This window comes from Pholcus phalangioides, unplaced genomic scaffold, assembly GCF_987345545.1.
Source record: "Pholcus phalangioides strain wild (caught in Gottingen) unplaced genomic scaffold, Ppha-v1.0 ptg000024l_1, whole genome shotgun sequence".
Taxonomy (NCBI): domain Eukaryota; kingdom Metazoa; phylum Arthropoda; class Arachnida; order Araneae; family Pholcidae; genus Pholcus; species Pholcus phalangioides.
This window is the reverse complement of record NW_028301616.1, coordinates 28,743,296-28,767,252: the sequence shown is the minus strand read 5'-3', so window position 1 is coordinate 28,767,252 and position 23,957 is coordinate 28,743,296. Positions and strand designations below refer to the sequence as shown.

At 40.9% G+C, this 23,957-nt stretch overlaps 3 protein-coding genes across 3 annotated transcripts; all 3 read right to left on the bottom strand.

Annotated features, from left to right (window-relative positions):
- Positions 1–373: 373 nt before the first annotated feature.
- On the bottom strand, positions 374–3,614 carry Polr1F (RNA polymerase I subunit F). Its single transcript, XM_089251020.1, has one exon. The coding sequence runs from the start codon at positions 3,538–3,540 to the stop codon at positions 2,539–2,541; it is 1,002 nt and encodes a 333-aa protein (XP_089107146.1). The 5' UTR covers positions 3,541–3,614; the 3' UTR covers positions 374–2,538.
- Positions 3,615–6,623: 3,009 nt separating this feature from the next.
- On the bottom strand, positions 6,624–15,298 carry LOC149069159 (prolyl 4-hydroxylase subunit alpha-1-like). Its single transcript, XM_089251018.1, has 8 exons — positions 15,089–15,298; positions 13,222–13,389; positions 11,280–11,353; positions 11,023–11,173; positions 9,211–9,273; positions 9,019–9,087; positions 6,923–7,019; positions 6,624–6,818 (listed from the first exon to the last, which is right to left on the bottom strand). The coding sequence occupies exons 1-8, from the start codon at positions 15,281–15,283 to the stop codon at positions 6,733–6,735; spliced, it is 903 nt and encodes a 300-aa protein (XP_089107144.1). The 5' UTR covers positions 15,284–15,298; the 3' UTR covers positions 6,624–6,732.
- Positions 15,299–15,391: 93 nt separating this feature from the next.
- On the bottom strand, positions 15,392–18,481 carry LOC149069158 (prolyl 4-hydroxylase subunit alpha-1-like). The gene is made up of 5 exons (XM_089250351.1): positions 18,396–18,481; positions 17,925–18,107; positions 17,650–17,801; positions 16,578–16,736; positions 15,392–15,591 (listed from the first exon to the last, which is right to left on the bottom strand). Exons 1-5 carry the CDS (start codon positions 18,479–18,481, stop codon positions 15,392–15,394), a joined length of 780 nt encoding a protein of 259 aa, XP_089106477.1.
- Between the last annotated feature and the right edge of the window lie 5,476 nt (positions 18,482–23,957).

Below are 23,957 nucleotides of genomic sequence, written 5' to 3'. Positions count from 1 at the left end.
TCCAACTTCAAGGCACGAATTTGAGTCTGTCTCCCATTTGAAAAAGTCTCTCAGCAGGCACACCTACAACATGATACTGACATAGCATGAAAAATTCAAGCATTTCCATCTTTACTTCAGAAAATAGAAGACAGATGGCAGCATGAACACGAAACAAGCACAACTAGACAACATATAAATATGTCAGGGCCACACACATATACTCAGAACACACATTCTCACACACTCTCTTTCTCTCCAGCATGTACCAACTCGTTAGAAATTCCGTAGAGGAATGTGTACGAGGTGCATGTACAGTTAAGCAGTAGAATATATGTAATCCCAATCTTGAGAGTCTACGCAGTTCAATATATTTGACTATGAGATGAGCATGTGTCTTCAAATAAATTATTTTATTTCATAATCCTATAATTCAAAATCTCGAAATATAGGGGGAACACCCACAGAATAGCTGTATCGCTCATGATTCGCTAATAACAGCTGTAATTTTGCAGTGCGATATTCTGTGTTTGCCATTTCGCGGCATTCACTTTTTTGTTTGAAAAATGACTGATAAAAAACATGGTATTTTATAATTGGGGACATTATATTGTGGGATCCCAAAAATTTGCCTCTGATATTTTGCGCCAGACAGGGCCACCATATGATTGAGTGAGTGAGTCTTTCATACATGCACTTATCCACTCAGTAATCCACCAACCATGGGCAGAGATATGTTCCCCCCCCCCCCCAGAGTATCAATGACTAAGCATCTAATATACAGTGAAACCCCTCTTTTTGCAGACACTCCTCCAACAACAACAAAAAATTCCATAAAAGAGGGGTGACGCATCAGAAGGGGCTCCTGTTTCATATTGTCACATAGTATTAACAATAACCAAAATGGTTCTTTATTCTAATATGAATGAAGGTATGACAATGTGAGATGTGCCATGACAATGCATAGTCATTAAATATGTTATAAATATACAGAACGCATAGCAAACGGGAGTATGACATTTTACTGGCGAACCGTTGATCCTAGAGGTGTACTTTCAATTTAAAAAGTTTCCAAATAACATGTAGTGCTCTCAGATATGTCATTCATGTTTTGAGGGGTTGTATAGTTATTAAAATAAACAAATTACCTTATTATACAGTCCCAGAACCCAGAAATTTTTTGCTCTGAATCTTCTGATGCCAAAAAAAAATCTCTAAGTGCAATATTCACTGAGATATTCGAATTTAAAAAACAAAGTAAAGTTGGGAAAGAACAGCTTTATATGCGTGTAAAATGATTTTTATGCATTTAGAGCTATTTTTCGCAACTTTCCTCCGTTTTTCAAATTTGCATATCTCAGTGAATGTTGCACCTAAAAACATATATATATTTATTTTATTTTTCGCATCAGGAGATACAGGGCAACAACTTTATAATTGTGCTTAAGGGCACACGAGGACTGTATAAAAAGTTTATTTTATTTTAATAGCTATACAACCCTTTGCAGTATGAATGACATATCTGAGTACTACACATTATATGTAACCTTTTTTGAATTGGAATATGGTTAATTTTCCATGAGCGGGACCACAGCAAATGTAGCTACCTCTTTCTGCATTAAGCAATCGCTGCTTATGCAGGAATGAATGAACGCCAGAACTTTGCCACTGGACTTATCCCATTGCCGAGATCTCTTCGCTGCTTATGCAACAATCAATTCAATATAGCCAACAAAGAACACATGCAACTGCATGAAAAACTCAATTTATTACAGGAGATCAATGAAATACGCTGTAACGTGCAATAATCAATCAAGATATAAAGCTACAAAGAAATTATGCACGAAAAATTGAATTAACGAAATATGTGGTTTGATAAGGAGTTGACAAAACCAGCAAGCACTATATCGGCTATCCAGATTGCCAATTTTTGCATGGATAAAAGTCACCACGTTTGCTCTGACTCACACTTACAGAAAATTAATCAGAAGTATACGTCTAGGATCAACCGTTCACCAGTAGAATACCATAGCCTGTATAAGTTATCATTAGGGCTCAGATTTTTATAACCTAAAGATAAAACACCATTGCTGATAGGTTTAAAAACCTGAAAATCTGTTTTTTTTTAACCTATCCCGACTGTAGTAAGTCGAGTCCATGAAAATACGTTGTCGAACCGTTATAAATAAGACCCATTGTATAATTCAGAATCTTAACTTTGCAAACTTCAAATTTGTTTTTCGCTTCACAGAACTTTTCCGTTTCTTATCAAATATTTTCCTACTTCCCCACCTTTTGTCAAATATTTTACGTTTTCCCTGACCATTTTTTTTATTTCCCTGACTTCCCAGATCGCTGGAAGCACTAATGTAGTGTATTCATAAACAAAGATTATTCTTGAAAAGGCCTATCGCTGGTTAAATATATAAACATAACTGGGGGTTGGAGAGAATAGTATTAGCCACGTATATTACCAAATCACAAGCGTAATGGCTATTTTGTGAGTGTTTCATTACATGCATGCAAAACCTGGGAATTCAGTTTAGCAATAAATAACCATCAACCAACAGAGTTTTTCTTGTGTTTCTTTCGCGATTTCACATAATCAGAACTCGTGTCAATATAACTTTCATTCGGTTCTTTACTTTTACTCTTCTTCTTTTTCTTCTTTTTAGAAGATCCTCCTTCATCAACAAAGCTACTACCCTGACTGCCCATTTCACTATACGAAGAATCACGAACGAGGGCGGATTCTTCAGCGTCTGGAGTTTCCTGATAGTCCTCCATTGTCTCGAGTCCACTCCCCTCTAGATCTGCATGCTTCCTTTTCTTTTTCTTCTTCTTGGGAGGGGATAACGAATCGACACCATCACCGCAGCCACCATCCGCATCATCGTCCGCTAACTCATCGCCCGTTGGCTTGACATATTTGCGCTTTCTCTTTTTAGAGTCATGCCTTTTTGAATGTACCACGCTGTTGCTGTCGTTCGAGAGCTGTCCCTCCTCATTGTCATCGTAGGCATTGTAGAATATGTGATTGATGTTCAGGTTTGGAAAGAGTTTACGGGTTAACTCGATGGACTCTTCGGTGAATTTACCCTTCAAGCGGATGACTTTCTTGTGGATCTCGACGTTGGTCAACTCGAACAAAACGACTGTTTCCATGCCCACGAAATCCAACGCTCTGGAGGCCACCTGGTCCTCGGAGATGTAGATGGAGGCGTTGATGGAGTCGTGCACGACGCATCCCACGTGCTGAGTGCTTATCCGGTTCACGACGCCTTTCAACAGTTTTCCCGTCGAGGGTTTGAAAAGGGAGAACTCGGCCCGGATGTCGTAATGGAGGCAAGCCTGATCGTTAATTATCCTACCCAAGGGGTTCTCGAAAGTGACTTTCTTGAAGCCCACGACCAGTCCGTCGAGAACCGGGATATGTTGGCACTTCCAGCTCTCGAGGTACTCCCTGACACCGGCGGAAGGGTTCCCGGCGTAGGACATCGGCAGGGCCACGTGGACAGTCTCCTCGACCGTCTCCAAGCACGAAAAGTCGTCTTCGGCCATGTTTGTGTCTCACAAATCACTATGCATAGTCTCTGAAAACGCGCAAAACACATGGAAACATTTGTAAACAAACTCTTATTGAGACGGCTTTGACCTGCTAGCTTACAGTGAGGATTGTTTTAACGTCATCTAGTAGCGAATACTGAAACTACTATTGAGGTTCAACTTATCACCAGTGATTTCATTTTTACTGCTGATGTTTAGAGGTTTTCTTTGATTAAACCGAATCATGGGGCTTTAAAAAGAGTGTAGGAGAAAGAGGGAGGTTACAGAGGCCCGAGACGAATTATATATTTGTTTTAAGCTGTAAATTACTTCAGAGGATCACCAGATTCGGAAACTCCGAAATGAGGACACTCTCACGCCCTCTAGGAAGCGATGCTTTTGCCTCTGTCTACAGCAGATGGCACTATTATACTAAGAACAACGATAGTTTTACAACCAAAACAATTGCTGTAGGGTTACTAGTTTTGGAAACTTCAAAATGAGGACGCACTCTCACGCCCTCTAGGCAAGACCGCAACCAGGGGGAACAGGCGGGTCTGGTGCCCCGGACCAGAAGGGACGCAAATTTCACCTTTTAACCTGTCCTTCAACAGTCCTAACAACATACCTAACAGTCTGAGTGAGTATCTAGTGTCTGATTTTTCAGCACTGCTATCTATATTTCAGAAGTTAAGTGAGTGTAATGACTGAATATTTGTACTGTTTGTAGGCCTGTTGCTCTCTGGGAGAAACTTTTTAACGGAGATATCGTCTCGCATTCGCTACCCGAAGTTAGGAACCACGTAAAACCAACTTCAGCTGACCACCACTGTGGTAACGGTGCTCGGTAACGACTCATTTATCTCTACTCACAACAGATGGCACCACTTTAAAACCGTGGTCGTATTTCAATAAAGGCAAATTTGCTATCACTAGGTTGACCATACATGCAGTATTTCCCAGGACGTTCCCATATTTTCATGCAATTTCGGGCATCCCAGCTTTTCTTGTGAAAAAATCTCCCGTTCTTCAATTCTTTACTTGTTTTACAACCAAAAACAGAGACGCATTTGCCATGCACTGCGATTTTCAATGGAGGGTGAGTGTAGTCCTTGGTTTCCTCGAAGAATGTAGTTATTATGTGTGGGAAAAACAAAATAAACCCACTCTGTAAACACAGATTTTTATGCAGCACAATTTTTTTTAAAAAAGAAAAAGAATTCTAGATGCCTGAAAATGAGGACACAAAGGGGAGAAATTTCTCAATGAGGATGTCTGGTATCCCTATGACACCTGAAAATAAAAAAATATGGTATCGTACCACGTATTATTTATTTCCATTACGCACACCGTCTTAAGAACAAGAATCAATTTTGCTTGAAATATTACAACAATTAGTTTGTTTTTATTTCATAGATGGCAGCAGGGGCACCAGCGCAATCAATTTTCTTCCTATATATGGTAAAAAAATGTCTGCATAAAAACATTATATCAGTACAAGATATACAGAAGACTGGATGTTGTGAAGATATTTATTATTTGAGATGTTACTTTTTTAAGGAAGGAAAAAACTCATCTCTGCCTCTACCGGGAGTCGAACCCGGGTCCCTCGATTGCCGGACGAGTGCTCTGACCACTAAGCTACAGAGGAGATAGAGATTTTCCTTCACTAGAGCGTATATATGCCGAACGAAACCGTGCAATGGGCAGTGCAACCGATCAGCTAATAGCTCATGGACGACGAGCCACCAGATGGCTATATATATGACATGAATGTCACTCTCCACTTGTTAATACAAGATATACAGAAGACTGGATGTTGTGAAGATATTTATTATTTGAGATGTTACTTTTTGAAGGAAAAATCGCTATCTCCTCTGTAGCTTAATGGTCAGAGCACTCGTCCGGCAATCGAGGGACCCGGGTTCGACTCCCGGTAGAGGCAGAGATGAGTTTTTTCCTTCCTTAAAAAAGTAACATCTCAAATAATAAATATCTTCACAACATCCAGTCTTCTGTATATCTTGTATTAACAAGTGGAGAGCGACATTCATGTCATATTATATCAGTACGCAAACGTGAAATGGGAAAAATTTCTGGTAACATAACCAAAAAGCCATAAAACAACAAAAAAACAGAATATCACAGCTGAAAATTTGAATCTGGATTTTCAGAATGAGTCAGAATATGTATCAACTCATTTTCATGCTGCCCTTCGGTTTAAAACCAACAACAAATTTTACTTGAAGGATTAGAATTATAACAAATAGTTTTGTTTTTATTTGATAGGTGGTAGCAGGGGTCCCAGTTCAAGAATGTTTCTCAGATGATGAAATATATTAAGTTAGAATATTTTGCTTCTTTTTTTTTTTCGTCAATTTGCAAATTATTCCTCCCGTTCATGCCGGTCCGCGAAATTGTTCATTTAATCTCACCGGTCTGCAAGTAGAAAATTAACTATACAGCAGTATTTCTCAACCCCCGAGCAGTGAGTAATTCACCGTTTCATTTATAACTATTCATTTCCCATTAGATGTTCATGTGTGACCGGGCCATCAATTCACAAAAAGAAATCAACCGGGCCACGGGCTTCCAAGGGTTAATAAACACTGCTATATAACTCCCGAAATGTGAAAAAAATGTCTGAAAAAGGGGGAAAAGATGGCCAAATTCATTGTTCTATCACTTTGCCTGCCTCCCCCCCCCCCCGAACGAAATTTCTGGCTACGGGCCTGGTACATACAGTAAGTACCGAAAGGTGGTGAACAAATTTTATGAGTAAGGCCGGGCACTATAAACGTTTTAGAAAAATTCTTCCATAAAACTTGCAAAATGCAACCAATAAGCGTATCGGTTACATTCAAACCATTAGACTTATTGATTGATTGTTGCTGTTTTTTCAAGTTTTGTAAAAGATATTTTATCAAACTTTTACAGTGCAATCCCGGTCTTTAACAATTTCCACATGTAAAAATCGTTCCCCATGGTCTAACGGGCCAACACGTGGAGATTATACATGACCTTTTGGGACATCTTGCTTATACACTGTAGTGCGTTGTAACGTCTACTGTAATATATTACGGATGGATAAACAGTCTGGAACAAAAATATGTAGTTTATTGACATTTTGTATATTTGACAAATGACGTATTAAACATGGTCCAAAGTCGTTCATTGTGACATTAACTTCTCAATTGTCGAGCTTCTTCACAAATGCAGTAGAGGCGAGTCTGGACTCTTCCCGCATCTGAGTCGAAATTCCTGTCCTCTTTCGTGAAGCCAAACATTTGAAACTATATTAATAATAATAATCGTTAGTATCATTTATTCTCGTGGTAATTTTCTCACAATCATAAAATTTGCACAAGTAGAGAAAAAAAATTCGTGTGTGTTTTACCCCACTTCGATCCTGTAACAACTGGACAAGCTCCGTGCAACGTAAGGAAGTCTCCGACGCTATCGGACTTGATGTTGTGCCAAAATAGTGCTGAACCCTGTTTCAGAAGGGAAAAACTCTTTCACAAAAATGATAACTTACAACTAATTCAAGCAATTAGACGTCACATTTATATTTATTCATCAAATATGAAATTATTCATTATCCATTCATCATACACCACATCTGTATCCATCCACACAACCCTTATACTGTATTAATTCACGCACCCCTTGTGTTATGTTAATTCTGTCACATCTTGTACTCAATAAAATCACACTTGTATTTGTTTGCAGTTCATCGCATCTTTAAGTGATCCGTCCCACCTGCGTTCATTTTCATCCCACTTGCATTCATTCATCTCACCTGCATCCATTCATCGCATCAGCATCTATTCATCGCATCAGCATCCATTCATCGCATCAGCATTTTAATTCATCCCACTTGCATTCACTTATCACATCGGCAATTTAATTTAGCCCCCACCCCACCGCACTCATTCACAACATTTACATTTTAACTATTTCCACTTGCATTCATCCATTGCATCTGCATTCATACCACCTTCATTCATTCATCACTTCTAAATTTTAATACATTCCACCCACATTCATTCACCTCATCTGCATCTTAAATCACCCCACCTGCATTCATTCAGTACACATCCGCATTTTAACTCATCTCCCAGCTGCATTCATCCAACCCGCATTTTAACTTATTCATCACATCTGCATTTCAATATAATCCCACCTGCATTCATTCATCACATCTACATTCATTCATCACATCTACATTCATTCATCACATCTACATTCATTCATCACATCTACATTCATTCATCACATCTACATTCATTCATCACATCTACATTCATTCATCCTACCTGCATTCATTCATCGCATCCACATTTCAATATAATCCCACCTGCATTCATTCATCGCATCTGCATTTCAATATAATCCCACTTGCATTCTTCCATCAATCATCCCACCCGCATTTTAACTCATCCTACCTGCGTTCATTCATCACATCTGCATTTCAATATTGTTACGATCTGTAGGCGATAGATGGTGCGATTTGTTCGATGGCTCTCAGAAATATCGAAATCGGTTGATGCCGGTTTCGGTTTATCGGAAAGGGGTACTATTGATGAGAACATTCTAGAAAGTCCCACCCCTCCAGACATTGGTTCAACCCCTCCGTACGGTGGTGCCGCCGACTAGGAAACTGTAAATTAGAATTTTGTGGAATGTTCTATTTCTCGAAGTTTCTGTCGGGGTTATAAATAGTGCGGCGCTCACAAGATGGCAGGCTAGACATGCTCAAAGAGACTTGAATAGAGAGATTCGATGAACAGTCAGTTGTGTTTAAACGTTGAGAGAAAGTTGTTAGCTCTCTCTGATTACGTTGTAAATACGTGTAAATTGCTGTTCTGTAAATAAATCTGTGTTTGTCCGTCGAACCGCTTCTTGTTTTGCAATCTCGAAGTCTTGTGGAAAATTATCCGGAACAATATAATCCCACTTCCATCAATCATTCCACACGTATTCATTCATCCAACCCGCATTTTAACTCATCCCACCTGCATTCATTCATCACATCTGCATTCATTCATTCCACCCGCATTTTAACTCATCCTACTTGCATTCATTCACTACATCTGCATTCATTCATTCCACCCGCATTTTAACTCATTCTACCTGCATTTCAATATAATCCCACTTGCATTCTTCCATCAATCATCTCACCCGCATTTTAACTCATCCCACCCGCATTTTAACTCATCCCACTTGCATTCATTCATCCCACCCGCATTTTAACTCATCCCACCCGCATTTTAACTCATCCCACCCGCATTTTAACTCATCCCACTTGCATTCATTCATCCCACCGGCGTTTTAACTCATCCTACCTGCATTCATTCATCACATCTGCATTTCAATATAATCCCACTTGCATTCTTCCATCAATCATCACATCTGCATTCATTCATTCATAAAATGCCAGAAAATGACATTACTTTGTTTAGCTCATCAAAAACATTGCCGCCAACTCACTTTTCTAGGCCAAACTGTGAAATTGAGGCGTGGAAATGCGGTAGCTCCTCCCGTTTCGACTTCACTCAGCTGGACATTCCAAATGAATAAAGAATGTTAATGAACAATTAAGCATTATTTTCGAAAAAAATCACTTTCAGGTTCATTGAAAGGAAGGGTAAAAACCCATACGATTTTTTTTTAAGTACTAACGTATATCAGCCATGTTGCGATACGATTTCCCGTGTCTGGTCCAAAATACACATCTGAGTCTGGCTGTGAAAGAAATAAATATACTGTAATGAAAGAAATTTCATCGAAATAATTCCTTAAAGAATGAATGATGCTTCAAAACATTGCAACAATGGTTCTTGAAAGTTTTACAACTGCGGCTCCTGGGATCCGAAAATTTCACCGCTGGTACATTTTGCTCGCTCTGACCGCATGAGTGGCAAATTAAGTGACTGACTGTTTGAGCGACCGTATCAGTGACCATAACAGTGGGTGAGTGACTGTATGAGTGACCAAGTGAGTGCGTGTGATTGATTGTATGAGTGACCAAGTGAGTGCGTGTGATTGATTGTATGAGTGACCAAGTGAGTGCGTGTGATTGATTGTATGAGTGAGTGAGTGACCGAATGAGTGACCAAGGGACTGTATGAGTGATTTACCACATATGAATGAACAAGTGCGTAGAGCCGTATACGTGACCAAGTGCAAGGCCGTACGAGTGACCAAGTGTGGGGCTGTATGAAAGACCAAGTGAGTAACCGTTTTCGTGATCAAATTAGTGACTGTATGAGTGACTTCACACGGTCACGCACCCACTCACTTTATCACTTATATGGCCACTCAGTCACTCACTTTGACGCTCATATAGTCACTCAGTCACTTACTTGGTCACTCATCCACTTGTTCACTCACCCATTCAAATTCACCTCCTGTACTAAAATTCGAAAGGCCCGCTAAATTCTCTCTTAGTAACTCTTCGGTCATTAACATGTTTGCATACTATTTTGGTCACCCACATGCTTGCATACTCTCTAAGTTACTCTTTTGATCATTCGAATGCTTTCACACTGTTTTGGACACTCACGTGTTTGCACACACTTTAGCTCACTCTTTTGATCGCTCATGATCTACTCTCTTCCTCTCTAGATAAGAAGGGGGGGGAGTCACGAGAAAAGATATCTACCAGCCCTGTAGAGCTCCCTGTCCACATTTTTTTTGTCGACAAACTTTTTTTTCGCCCTTTCAACTCGAATTTGGTGCCTAGTGCGGTCGCACTGCCCAAGAAGCGCCCCTGTCTCTAGGTAACTCTTCTGGTCATTCACATGCTTCCACATGCTTGCTCCATTAATCATTCACATGCTTGCAAACTCTATATATCGCTTGTTTAGTCACTCAGTCACGTAGTTCTCAAGGGTTTATGACTTTACTGGACTATACAAATTTTACCGCCCTTATCCCATTTCACTAATTTTCTTGATCGCTCATTCCTCAAACTTACTGCCCTGGGCAATACCCCACTTAGTGCCCCCCCCCCGGTAAATATCTACTGATAGTGATTCCCGAATAGAAGCCTATTAATATCCTATGCTATGCAGGATATTGATAGGAGTCATGTTTAGGAGAACCACTACTACTAAACCACAAACATGCACCTCGTCTACATTCCTCTGCGGAATTTCTAACAAATTGGCACATGTTGGAATGTGTGTGTACATGTAGTGACTCTAACGTGAAGTTTGTTCCTGTGTAATGCTTGATATATGTATTTTCTGTCATCTGCCATCAATTTTTCTAAATATTACTGAAGTGCAATGATTGAATAATTGTACCGTTGGTGGCCTGTTGCTCTCTGTTGCGAGAATTTTCAAAGGGGGGGGGGGTCGTCTCGAAGTCGGGAACCACAGAAAACCAACTTCAGCCGACCACCACTGTGGTGACAGCGGGAGGTGGGGGGGGGTTGAACTCGGGTCCTCACGATAGGAGAACCACTGCATTTCAAAATATTCTACGAACCAGAACATCAAGGTGCAGATGGAAATGTCCACCGAGACCATAATTGGCCATCTGGAAAGCTTCGGCAGTGTTTGTGGCCAGTCCGGTGACGTCTTCGATGTGGCGATATATCTTGGACACAACGGCGTGGTCACTTCTTCGGAGCCACGCTCTGAGGGGGAAAAAAGAAATGATCAAATGATTCGGATTGATATCATCGTGTTGATCGTGGGTGAAAAGAAAAATCATCGTGAGTTGGAAGTGAAAGTTCGACTCACATTTTTGTGACTCTTGATTCCGAGACTCTATGATTGATTTTGCCGGAATACTCAGCTACTTCAGCTCGCTCCAGCTGAAACATCAAACACAAGTGACGACGTTATTACATAAAGTATTTTAATTAAAATACAGTTACAATAACACACGAAATGTTCAGGATAGTTTAGAAAAAGGTGTTTCCCCCAACATTTCGTGCTTCAAGTACTCGACCTTGATCTTGATTGCCCTTGAAATGAGCAGGAAGATTGGAGCCCCTAGAAATGCAGAAGAGGCTTGCATTGAACCATTTGAAACGCGTAGGAGGTATGCACTCCGTACCCCTTGAAATGGGTTGGATCGCCAACCCCCTTCCCCCCCAGAAAGCATGAGAGAGGCTGGCGTTGAATATTTCCGTTTAAAATGTAAGCGAGGCTGGCGTTGAGTATTCCCCTTTAAAATGTAAGAGAGGCTGGCATTGGTTATTCCCCTTTAAAATGTAAGAGAGGCTGGCGTTACGTGCCTCCTGAAATGCGTAGGAGGATTGCGAACTCCCTGGAAATGCAGTAGGGGCTGTCGTTGCGTGGGAGAGGCTGGCGTGCGTATCCCCATTGACATGCAGGAGAGGCTGACGTTGCGTATCCCCCTCAAAATGCAGGATAGGCTGACGTTGCGTATCCATATAAGTCGATACTTCTTCATTTCTTGGCCACCCCGGTCACCAGACCTCAAGCCCCGTGACTTTTGGCTATGGGGAGTAGTTACCTCAAAGCTACTGTTTATGATGATAACATTTGGCGGAATGGACAAATGCAATACACCGACAATGTCCATAACATTCCTCCTGATATGCTAAGCGCTACTGTTGAGAACGCAGTAATGCGATTCAACTTGCTTTCAGAAAATGGTGAACGTTGCATTGAAGATTCTTTGTAACACGTTTTAGAAACGGTTAAAAACATTTTAAAACGATGCCTCGTGTCTTATTTCTTTTAACAATATTGCATACAGCGCCATTCCCAGCTGGTGGTGAGTTTTTGAACTTTGAGATTTTGCGCGGAAAATTGAATCCTATGACTTCCTGTAAACTATTGCCAAGTTTGATAACATTTTGTGCAGTAGTTTTCCTCTTATTGCCATTTCAAAGTGGAACTTTAATTGTAAAGACCCTGTACATTGCAACTGAAAACAATTTATTTAACTGGAGTAATTTTCTTTTTTATATCGCAGTTCTTCTTCACTAGTAAAAATGACTGGATGTCCACTGAATGACCTAAAGAGTGACCTAGAGTGCGTACAAGCATGTGAATGACCAGAAGACTGATCTAGAGAGCGTGAAAGCATGCCATCGACCAAAAGAGTGATCTAGAGCGTTACAGCCAAGAATTACTAATTTTTACAGCCAAGCGAGTTACAGCACAAGATGGTGAATTCGAGGAAAGAGTAGTCAAGAAAATTTGACTAGAATGGGAGACGAGAGGGCGACAAAATTTGTGTAGCCCCCACGTGACAAATCCATAAATGTGCCTCTGGGTCCAAGTAACTCCATTTATAGTTTCAACAACCCACTATTCATCACTTATGAATTTTACTGCATTAAATGCTAAAATAATTGTTATTTTGTTAAGGACAATACATGAAATGTAAATTTCTCTTTACCTTGCGTGTGACTGCAGTGTTTAAGAAAGTGGAAATGAGATTTATCAGGTCACAAAAATTCGTGTTTTTATCACAAAGCAACACAATCTGAACTAAGAAAAGGCGGGAAGAGCGCCTCATGCACTAGCTAGTGATACTACCTGTTGAAGAGATGTGGAATCATGTCTGTATTTGCATAACAGCATTCCCAGGAGTAATTTAAAGCATTTTTCCCCCTTGGGTTCTAGTAACCCCCACAGGGCCCAAGTAGCCCCAGTTTACTGTATATGCTATAAAATATACATTGCATGTGAAGGTCGTACGTACTATAGGTAGAGCTAATGACTTTATGATTTCGATGTCGCCATCTGAAACGACGTTGTGGTACATCGAGATTTTCGGGCGGAGCCACAGCTGTTCTTCTCTCACCGGCCGTAACACAAAATAGGGGTTGTTAACAACGAACTTGCAGCGTAGCCTCGGAGAAATGTGCGCCTTTTAAAAAAGAGGAACAAAATATTACATCTCATCGCAATAAATTGTCAAACAAAATATCATACAACAACGTTCATTTCTGCCCTATCAGCAGTACAATATGCAAAACAGAACTTGAGGCTCAGCAAAGCCCTGTCCCAGGGAAAAAAATGGTGACAGTGGTCCTACATGCAGAACCGCCTTAACGCCAGGGCAGGTGGATAGGGAGCCCTATGTTAACGATTGAATCCTCTTACAACAGTGGGTCCCAAAATGTACATCGCAGCTCCGCGTTGAGCTGCCCTTTTTAATGTGCTCCCAGTCAATACCATAAAGCGTTTTTTTGTTAGACTATTATGGGGAACCGCGGAAGACGAAAGTTTCGGAACCCACTGTCTTACAAGATTCTGAATTGAGATGGATGGCTCTTCAAGTCTGGTAGTAGGGGTGATGGAAGGCATGGCCTCCGTAGCAGGATGATGAGCGGCCCTATGATGGAATCTTTTGCGGGCTTTCAAGACCAGACTTTTCATTGGCATATGTGAATTAACTTGTTTACGATCGCGGGCGTAATATTACGTCCAAACACAAGTGGAATGAATTCAAACAAGTTCCCTACGTTTTCTTTCCTCTCTCTCTCTTCATCATCGCGAAGCTTAATACGTAGTAACCCTATTATCTACGGAAGTTGCTTTTTCTTTCCCTCCATTCTTTCTATACTCCTGTTAAGGATTTTTCCTATTTATATAATGTATCTTTCTACTATATACGTACATGTAAGAACGAAAAAGAACACGTAGGGCGAGGGCGAAAAGAGGGCTCTAAAAATATATATTATCTACCTCCCTATTATACTTTTTTCTTTTATGTATTTTTCTTTCCCCTTTCCTTTTTCTAACGTGCGGTTAGGTTAGGACGAGGCCACCTGATTTATCACCGACTCGTTAAATATAGATAATCCAAATTTCTTGCCAAAAGCGAAGTGGTTAATAGTGACAAAACAAAACAAAAAACATGATGAAAAACACGTCGGGCCTCCGACTGTGGGGCCATGATGGAAGGAAAGTCGGGGAGTCTCTTCACCCGAGAATTTATGGCGCTTTTAAGCTTCAAAAGCTGGATCAAATTCATTCCGTTTGAGTTGGCGCGAGATATCTGGTCCCTGATCGTTGAAGGGGTTAAATTCCAGTCGTAAGAGGTAAAGCGCCAAGGTTGTGCAGTGATAAGATGCTCGTCTTCCCCCATGAAGGTTGCCGTCAGGGTTCACGGGTTCAAATCTCGAGGAAGGACATCGAAAGGAAACAAGTTCTTAACCTACCGAGTTTGGGGCAGCCACTTATAGATGGCACCTTTCTTTCCCATCCATCTCTACTGGTTGGAAATTCCCGTATGGCAATAGTTCTCAAACCTGTGTCTCCCTTGGCCAATTCATGATTCTTCTGCGGCTCCCCAGAATATAGTTTGGTAGATATTTTCTCAAAAAACCGAACCACGTCAAAGTATAAATAGGCACAGAAATCAATATCCCCAGCTCACTCCTAGGATCCGCGACGCACACTTCGAGAAGCCGCTGCCGTATGGCGATGTGACCGGTGTTGGTGTGCGGTAAAGTAGTAGTCAGGCGAGGTTGAACTGAGATCCCTGTCCTCCGCTGACGATGTGTTGAACATATTGTGTCACATATTGGATTAATTATACACTTGAAAATCCTTTAACTCACCGTCTGGGGTGCTTCACGACCAATTTGGCACAACTTATTGTAATTGGCGAGGTCAATAGGGTCGGTGTGAACGCTATAGAGGTTCTTCTTCTTTTGTCGCGTGTCATTCGAAGAATCTTCTATTTCTTCTTCTTCAGAAGCTGAATCAGGCGAAACAAACATCTCACCGATTTTGAGGAAGCTTTGGGCCCACATCCAAGCGTTGCTCCGTCCTTTCTACATTGAAGAAAAGGCAAAAACACAAACAATGCAATATATATGTATATATATATATACTATTCTACAACCCATTATCAGGCAATTTCAGTGTGAGGTAAAGATGCAACTCACCTCGAAAGTCGCGAGCTTCATATACCTCAAAATCTCTTCGGCAGTCATTGTACCCGGAATGTCCAGGGCTTGCTCTTCTTGAACCTTCTTCTTGGCTAATTCAAACCACAATATGGCGTAGTCATAATACCCCGAGAAGATTGCTTGGCGACCAACCTCAAAACAGTCTCCGCCTAAATGATAGCTCGGATTAATGTAAATGTGAATAAGTTTGAATGAGAATGGCAATTATATTGAAATAGCTACTACTAAACCACACATGTACCTCGTCCATATTCATCCGCGGAACTTCTAACGAGTTGGTACAAGTTAGAATGTGCGTGTTCGTGTTGTAAACCTAACGTGAAGCAAGCTTGTTTCTGTACAATGCTTGTTATAGTGCTGCCATCTACCACATATTTTGCCATCTATACATATTTTTCGAACTATGAGTGAAGTGTGATGTATTGAACTAGCTAAAATTCCCGGCGCGCTGCCCGGGTTTTCTTTAATTACTGGGAGGATTGAAAAAGTGACAAACCATTACAAAGAAATAAACTATTATACATAATACGGGCAGCATTTAAGAAGTGACAAACAATTGTAAAGTCACATGCATGTCTGAAACGCATTGCTATGGAACCACGGTAGCCAAAGTAAACATTCCGAAAGTGATTACTGACGCTCAGTAACCATTGCTGCTCGACAGTTTTTGTTTTTGCCCATTTGGGGCATTTGCCCAGCCTTTGATGAACTTTTAAAGTAGCCTATCGTTTAAGTCGGGTCCCATTTGGTATATATGCAAAATTTGGCAACGATACATCTAAAATTGTAGATTTGTATAGAGGACACACACGCACGAGCACAGACACACACAGGGCTGCAACTAGATACTTCGTCACCCGGGACAAGCGCGCATTTTGACGCCCCCCCCCCCCTTGTAATGTTGAAGGAGAGGTTTCAGAATGAAATTTGTGCCCCCTCGGGTCTAACGCCCGGGGCACGAGACCCGCCTGCTTTCCCTAGTTACGGCCCTGGGCACACAGACAGACAGAAAATCAATTTTATATACGTAGATGTGTCAGTCGAACTATGAGTTCCGCTGAACGTTCCACTACTCGAATTGTTGTGAAGAGATTTACATTCAATGAGTTTGAAAAATGTAACGAATGTCATTTACTTGTGAAAGTGAATTCAGCGACGGCTCCGCTGAGTTTTCCATCGGCTATTGACGTCACCTGCAGGTCGTAGGTGTGCTGAAGGCGAAGCAAAGCTTGAACTGCTCCCGAAAGATCATTTGCGTCCGGGAACTTGACGTCTTTCCATTTCTCTTCAAACTCTGTTGCAAACATGAGGTAAAAGAGCCGAATGAGTCGAAGGATTAATGATTGGCACAAAGGATACCTTTTTAATTTTTTAATCACGGATGATCACAATGGATATTTGTTCCGTTATGGAAGTTCCCACTGTAGTATCCTTCTATATCATACATGATCAACCATGGCCCGCGCGCCAAATGTGACAAGCGACCTCAAGCCCTCAAACCTGCATTGGTAAAAATGAACCAAGTGGCACATTCCAAGCTCACTTAAGTGACCCGCAGTAGCTTTACAGATCACTAAAGTGGCATGAGGCACATTTGTGAATCATTGAAGTGACCCACGGTGCAGTTCGACATCACTTACAGGGACCACGGCATGCCCCCCCCCCCCACATCCTGAAACAGGGATCGCTTTTTGGTGCCCCTTTGTAATGTTGAACAAAGTGTTGAAGGTTAAAATTTGCGCCCTTTCTGATCCGGCGCGCGGATAACCAGAACCACTGCTCCCTACCTACTCCCTACTAATTGTGACCCTGATTATTGTGAATGGAATTTTCCTTGTGGACAATTTAAATCAAATATAACAAAAAATTTCTTACATTTATCGGTAGAGGGCGTTAATATGGTGTTATCTGATGAACCATGTTTTGTGTATCACGCGCTTAACCTTTATTTCATGCCTCTGTCTGTTTCCGTTCTATAAATATTAATTGTTAATTATCTCCTGCATATTTTCTATCCCAAAACTACTCTTTTGATTTGTGAATATGCTGCAGGTCCCTCTTAAGTGATCTCTAAATGTGCTTAAATCATTTTTTCAATATTAGGTTTCAGGTCACGGGATGCATCAGATGCCTCCGAGGACCACGTTTTGGCCGCGGGGCATGTTTCGGGCATGTATTTTCTAACACATAGTGTTTTTGAGCCTCACCGATTCGTTCGCAAGTCGATAGCACGTCTCTAGACGACGCCCAGTCGCTCGTCAGCTTCTTGATCAGAATGAAAGCGTTGATAGGATTGGATATGAATTTTGGGAAATCCCGACTGGATACGCGCAAGACCTCTTCATAATCATTTTTCAACCTGGAACAAAGACATTTTGAAAAGGAAGCCACCGAAGAATACCGTATTTATGAAATACAGATGCGTTTTTGAATACTCACATGTCGAGGCAAATAAGACGTATAAGATCTGATCTTGACTCACCTCCGCATCCGGGAAAGCTTGTCTTCAGTGACAGAAATACGCTTCTCGATGATGTTTATGATGACTCTCTGGGTGTCGAGCAATCGATCGAGTCCAGCGAGAGACGAATACAATTCGCAGAAAACGCTCGCAAGACACAACAGAGCCTGCAACGCCGTCAGTTCGCGCACAGCCAACTGCATTCTATGGGAAGGACATGAAAATATTTTCACATAAAAAGAATACAGCGGTGGCTCTCAAAAGCCCCGTTTACGTGGGAATAGAAAAAAAAACTGGTTTAAAACCCGCTTCAAGAATTTTCACCAATGACTGCTATCCATTACTTTCCTTACGAAGGAATGAAATCGTCAAGTGGGTGATGGAACTCCCTATGCTACCGCAATATTGCGCGTGTAAACGGCTAAAGTGTACGTTGTGACTCCTGGGGGGCTCCTCTAGATAACCGCTCGAAAGCACGTGATATGTGCTTACGGTCGGCCAACAGTATCGTCGAACTGGTAATCGGTTGTTTTGTCATCTGCGTCAGTGGAACGTTTGCGAGTAAACAAGAGCAACATAGTTTTATTCGTTTTTTAATGGCAGAAGGAGTTGGAGTTCGCGAAGTGCATCGGCGAACAAAGGCAGTGTACGGGAAAACATGCGCTGTAACAGATTTGTGTGCACGGGACTGACACAAGCGTTTGCGTGAGGGATGAGAATCTGTAAATGATGATACAAGGAATCCTGGTCAATGTCACCTCGTCATCATGGATGCGTTGGTGAAAGAACTCGATCAGATAATCAGCTCAAACAGACGACGCACCATAAGGGACAAAAGCAAGAATGTGGAAGTGAGTTTCGGTTCCGCTCGTGGCATCATTACGAAGAAACTCCACCACAGGAAAGTGAGTGCACAGTGGATACGCTTGTGAAAGTCTTGCATGCGAGTCAATGTCAGTACATGTTTTCGGTACTCTGTCTCAGTTCGCCGATGCACGTTGAAAAGATGGGAAAAACTTTAAGAGGTGACAGTGCACACCAATACAAACAATTGTCATCAAAGAATGCATGATCTAAAATGAAACTACTACTACTAAACCAGACATGCACCTCCTCCATATTCCTCTGCGGAATCTCTAACGAACTGGAACATGTTGGAATGTGCGTGTACGTATGGTGAAACCTGGCGTGAAGTTTGTTTCTGTGTAATGCTTTTTAGGTGTAGTGCTGCCTTCTGCCACCAGTTTTTGTAACTATGGGTGAAGTGTAATGATTGAATGATTTATTGTTGTAGGCCTGTTGCTCTCTGTGGCGAGACTGGTCTAACGTGAAACGCAAACGTGCTAGCGCGTTTCGAAACGGCTTCTCCGCAAACGTTAAAACAGTATTCCCGTTGAAATTCATCGGGAGAAAAAGATCATCATGCAAAATGTAACCTGGGGAAATACGCTAAGTATTTTCATATCCATACTTAAGAATAAGACAACCATAAATCCATTATGGGCATTGTATAGTATTTTATAATGTGCATATATTGTTTATAATTTTAGTTTTAATTGGGTTGCTGTATTTTTGAAATATATGCCATCCATATTTGTTATGGGGATCTTTTTCTCAGCCACCTCGTTGCGTATTTTGCCTGTTGTGGCGTTGTATTTGTATTTGTATTTATATATTAAAATTCATGTCTGCTTTTTCAGTATTACTAAAGTGCGCCATTATCCCGTACGTTACAACTGTTAGAACGGTTGCACGTTGGAATAACTTCACAGGGCTGGCACCCACGCCTTTTATTCACAGTGACGCAGATTTGCATGCGGTTTCTTCTTCTTCCCCAGTGTTACATTTGCATGCATGGTGGTGTTCTTTTTCTCGCGATAAATTTCAACAGGAATGTCGTTTTAACGTTTGCGGAGCGGTACGCAAACGTTATATAATACAATAAAATACACATAATATATAAATTACGCAATAAATAAACATCAATACGCTAATGTTCACAAATTACTCTAAACGACGAGAGAGAGGAGAAGGACTATCGTTCAGGACGATTTAAGACTCATTGTTGTTTGCAAACATATTCTGTTTTTGCGTGACTTTTTCAAAAGAACCTTATCAAATCACACTTGCTTTTGCCTAATTTTTTTGGATTTCTGGGAAATGGGAAATTGCAGTGTTCGTTGGACAGATTCATTGCTCGCGCACTGCTACAGCTTTATTTGGGTGGTTTTTTTTTCTACAGAGTTTTTTGCACAGATTCCCACAGTCTTTCTAATTTCGTTTTAAGTGAGGGACTTCTCTCTTCCTCAGATGAGATACCGTCCATAAACTGTTGCTGGTGCGTGCAAAAGAGATACATAACTTCATCTACCGTCAACTCCTAGACATTTTTCCACCACTAGTTCTTGAATGCCATCCTCATGCACCTCTAGTCCATAGTCTTCCCCAAGCACACAATCTCTTCGACAAGTAGTTTATCCTATTCATGAGCTAGCCCCCCTCAAAGTCACGTTCAGTAATGCAAATCAGCCTACAGTTTTCTTCAAGCAGAACTTGAAGAAAACTTCGTGCGTATGTACGTATGGCTGCAATGCTACATCTAGTTTCATATTGTAAATATTCACCTCGCACGTATGTTAATTTTCCGAGTGAGGCACGCTTACCGGAGACTTTAGGGGAGAATATTATCCGAAATTCCATAACACGTGTGTAAGCGAAAAAACCATCAGCTGAGTTGTGCTAACGTGAAAATAAATAAACAAAGCGCAATGAGAATCGCTCGTTAACCGAAGTTCCACTGTATACCTGTAGGATCAACGGTTCACCAGTAAAATGTCATACCCACTGTTTGCTATGCACCCTGTATATAGGAGCATCGAGCATATATATATATAGCCCTGGGAAGTCAATTTGAGGACACTGAGTGGTCAAGAAAATTAGACTAGAATGGGTAAAGGGCGGCAAAATCATAAATCCGCCTCAGGGCTCTCTTTCCCGTCCCAAAAAATATACAGTATTGGGTGGCCGGTACCTATGAATAAGTCCATATAAAGAAATGACTTACTTGGTTTTTTCGTTGTTTGCTTCTCACTCTCTGTCGTGCAGTTAGTTGCTCGGGGTAGAAAAATCAATGCAAAAGTGTCTCATACAAGCTGACAGCCTCCATGGCACACGACAAAAGCCGATCCAACATACGAAGCAATGGTTTCTTCGACAACTTTTTCTTATTCGCATGATAAATACTTGCACGCAAGAGGGGGTTTCGTGCTTTTTTTTAGTGGTCTGAGTATGATTGAAATAGAATAAATGAAATTCTTTTAAAAAAGAACATGAATAAAAAAAATCGCATTTCCTTTCGGTCGGATTTTTATTGTTGCTCAAAAGTGAGGATTCTTCGCTCTCTCTAACAAAAAAAGATTCACGCTAGCGTGTTGAAGCTATGATATTGGTCATAAAAGGGCAACGCACGAGTGAATATTTTCACTTTTCTTTTGTCAATCTCTATTGTGTGTGTGTTCTGGCTCTTCTTTCAATATATTTTGTCGTCTATGGAAAGTAGTTATAGAAAATGACTCGCCAGGATGCTTGCCCAGGGTGGCAGGATCGGAGGGGGGGGGGGACGACAGATTTGCGGAATGATTGGTCAAGAAAATCGGACTAGAATAGGAGAAGGGTGGCAAATTTTGTGTAGCGTTCACAGTCGGCAAAAACTATAAATCCACCTCTGGATGATTGATGGTTAACGGTCCGGGGATCGGGTCCCGTCTGAGGAATCGATGTCTTCTTCGTTCAGGTTCGAAATTGGCTCCAAACTGTATTTCTAATTCTATGCCCTTGAAAATGAAAGCTGTATCCTCTGTCGGAGGATGTACGTATAGCAGTTCGTTAGAGTAAATGGTCTCACGTTGGACAGTTGTTTGCCTAGATATGTGCGAGATACATCGTACAGCAGCACTTCCTACAGAAGAGGAGGTGCCCATCCCCTATGTCTGTAGAAGGCACCGGCAAGCACTCCCGGTAATCCACGTAGTGATTCCCCAACCCTCCTCAGACATCCACTAACCCTATGAATAGAAGTTGTTTTTTTTCCTCCCCGTTTTTTCAATACCCCTGGTAGTGATTTTTCCCCTGCATATAACATATCTTTCTACTATGTATACAGCACATGCAAAAGAGAAAGAGAACACGAAGGGTGAGCGTGAATATGTATATATATATATATATAATACTCTTTTTCTTTTTAATTTTTTGTTCCTTTTCTTCTTATTTCTTTCTTTCCCCCTTCTTCCTTCCTTTTTCTAACGTGCGGTTAGGTTGGACAAGGTTACCATTCATCATCGATTCGCCAAATAAAGATCATAACAATTTGTTCCAAAAAGCTTGAACTAGAAGAGGTTAGTCATATACCCTGCATATTTCTAGTGATTTGGCTTTCGTGTAGCGTCCTCTATCGACAAATATTTGAACTATTTTTTCTGTATTTAAAAAAAAAATACCTCTTCGTGAGGATAACTTTTTCGTATATGTGTAACGGCATTCAAATATACTTATTCCTTTAATTTTTAAGAATGTTTTAAACTACTGTCAACACCACTTATTACAATCACAAATAATGTTATCATTCGGGCATTGTTATCAGTTTTGCAAAAGGAACGGAACGGGCCAATGTCATAACATGGGGAAAAAATTCGTTCAAAATTATCGGGACTTCGGATAACGCTATCAAACATTTTTTTGCGTCGAAAGTATTTTTTGCGCATTATGAAGCTAAAGTTTAACCAAACTTAATTTCCCCCCCCCCCGTAAGTTATCGTTATCAGGCTGTAAGACTCTGTAGGAGGATAAGGTGTTCTCACCTTACTCCCTTGTTGACAAACATTTCCGTATTTAATGTCGTAATCAGTCCATAGTATTCGCTGTGATCCATATACGTGTGGAGCTGCTTTTGCAATGACCTTCCTACAGTGAAGGCCACTTCACTATAGTAATGTATGGCGACAAAAAAAAAATTTTCCTTCAGTTCTTGATCAGTTTCTTGCAGTTGACTAGATTCAAATTTCTTTTTCCCGAGAGACTTTCTCAAGGTATCTATGAAATGTATTGTGTACATTATATTTAAGAAATATCTTCACTAGCGATGTACATTAGGCAGTTTCATTCTAACGCCTCGCATGGCTGATTAACAAAAAATGCAAAGTTTTGTCAGACAGTCCCGTTTTGGAATAGAATAAAAAAAATTGGACGATTGTGAACATTTTGCAACCAATTATGTGGGAAAAACAGGACAAAACTGTTTTACCAATACCCAATCACCATACGTCCCGTTCAAGCAAACGGTATGTATGGCCATCGTACTTGCGAACGAGACTTCTTTCGGATATAGTTGTGATTCGGTTATTGTTATCAGAAACCCAGAGTGCCGATGCGATCACATTATGTTGCTTGGACTGTATTCACGAATTTATGGGACACTTTATATTCGTTGCGGCATCCCAGTCTCCAACGCTACTGAGTTTTATCGAGAGCGAATCTTAATTGTGTGTGTGTGTTTTTCAAGTGATACACACGCCGAAACATTCCCACGTCATTGTTCCAAGAACTTCCGTTTAGTGAAAAAAAAAATCTGGAATTAGATTGCTCTTTTCGCAGCTAAGGTCTTTCGAGACCACTTCCAAAGTTCCGAGAGTTGAAAATTGGTTTTTTTTTTTCATTGTTATATGCTCGAGCGACCGAAGGAAGTTCATTCAATCAATCGTCCTTTCTCTTTTAACGATCTGGGAAAGTCACTCGAAGGCAAATTGCATTTCAATAAAGTCTCCATCACGTTGTTTTTTTTTTCCTTTGTCTGAAGTAAAACCTTGTGCTGGTGATTCCGTTAATGTCATCACTCTCTCCCACTCGAACACAATCACGATTAAAAGCCGGATTCGCTTTCACTGAAGAAGGAAATCGTGAGAAACTTATTCTTTAACCCCGGCTTTTTACGCAATTGAACTTTTTCGTTCAAATTCCTACGGAAAATAGTAGTGGGGGCCCCAAATGGTGGCAGTGTTT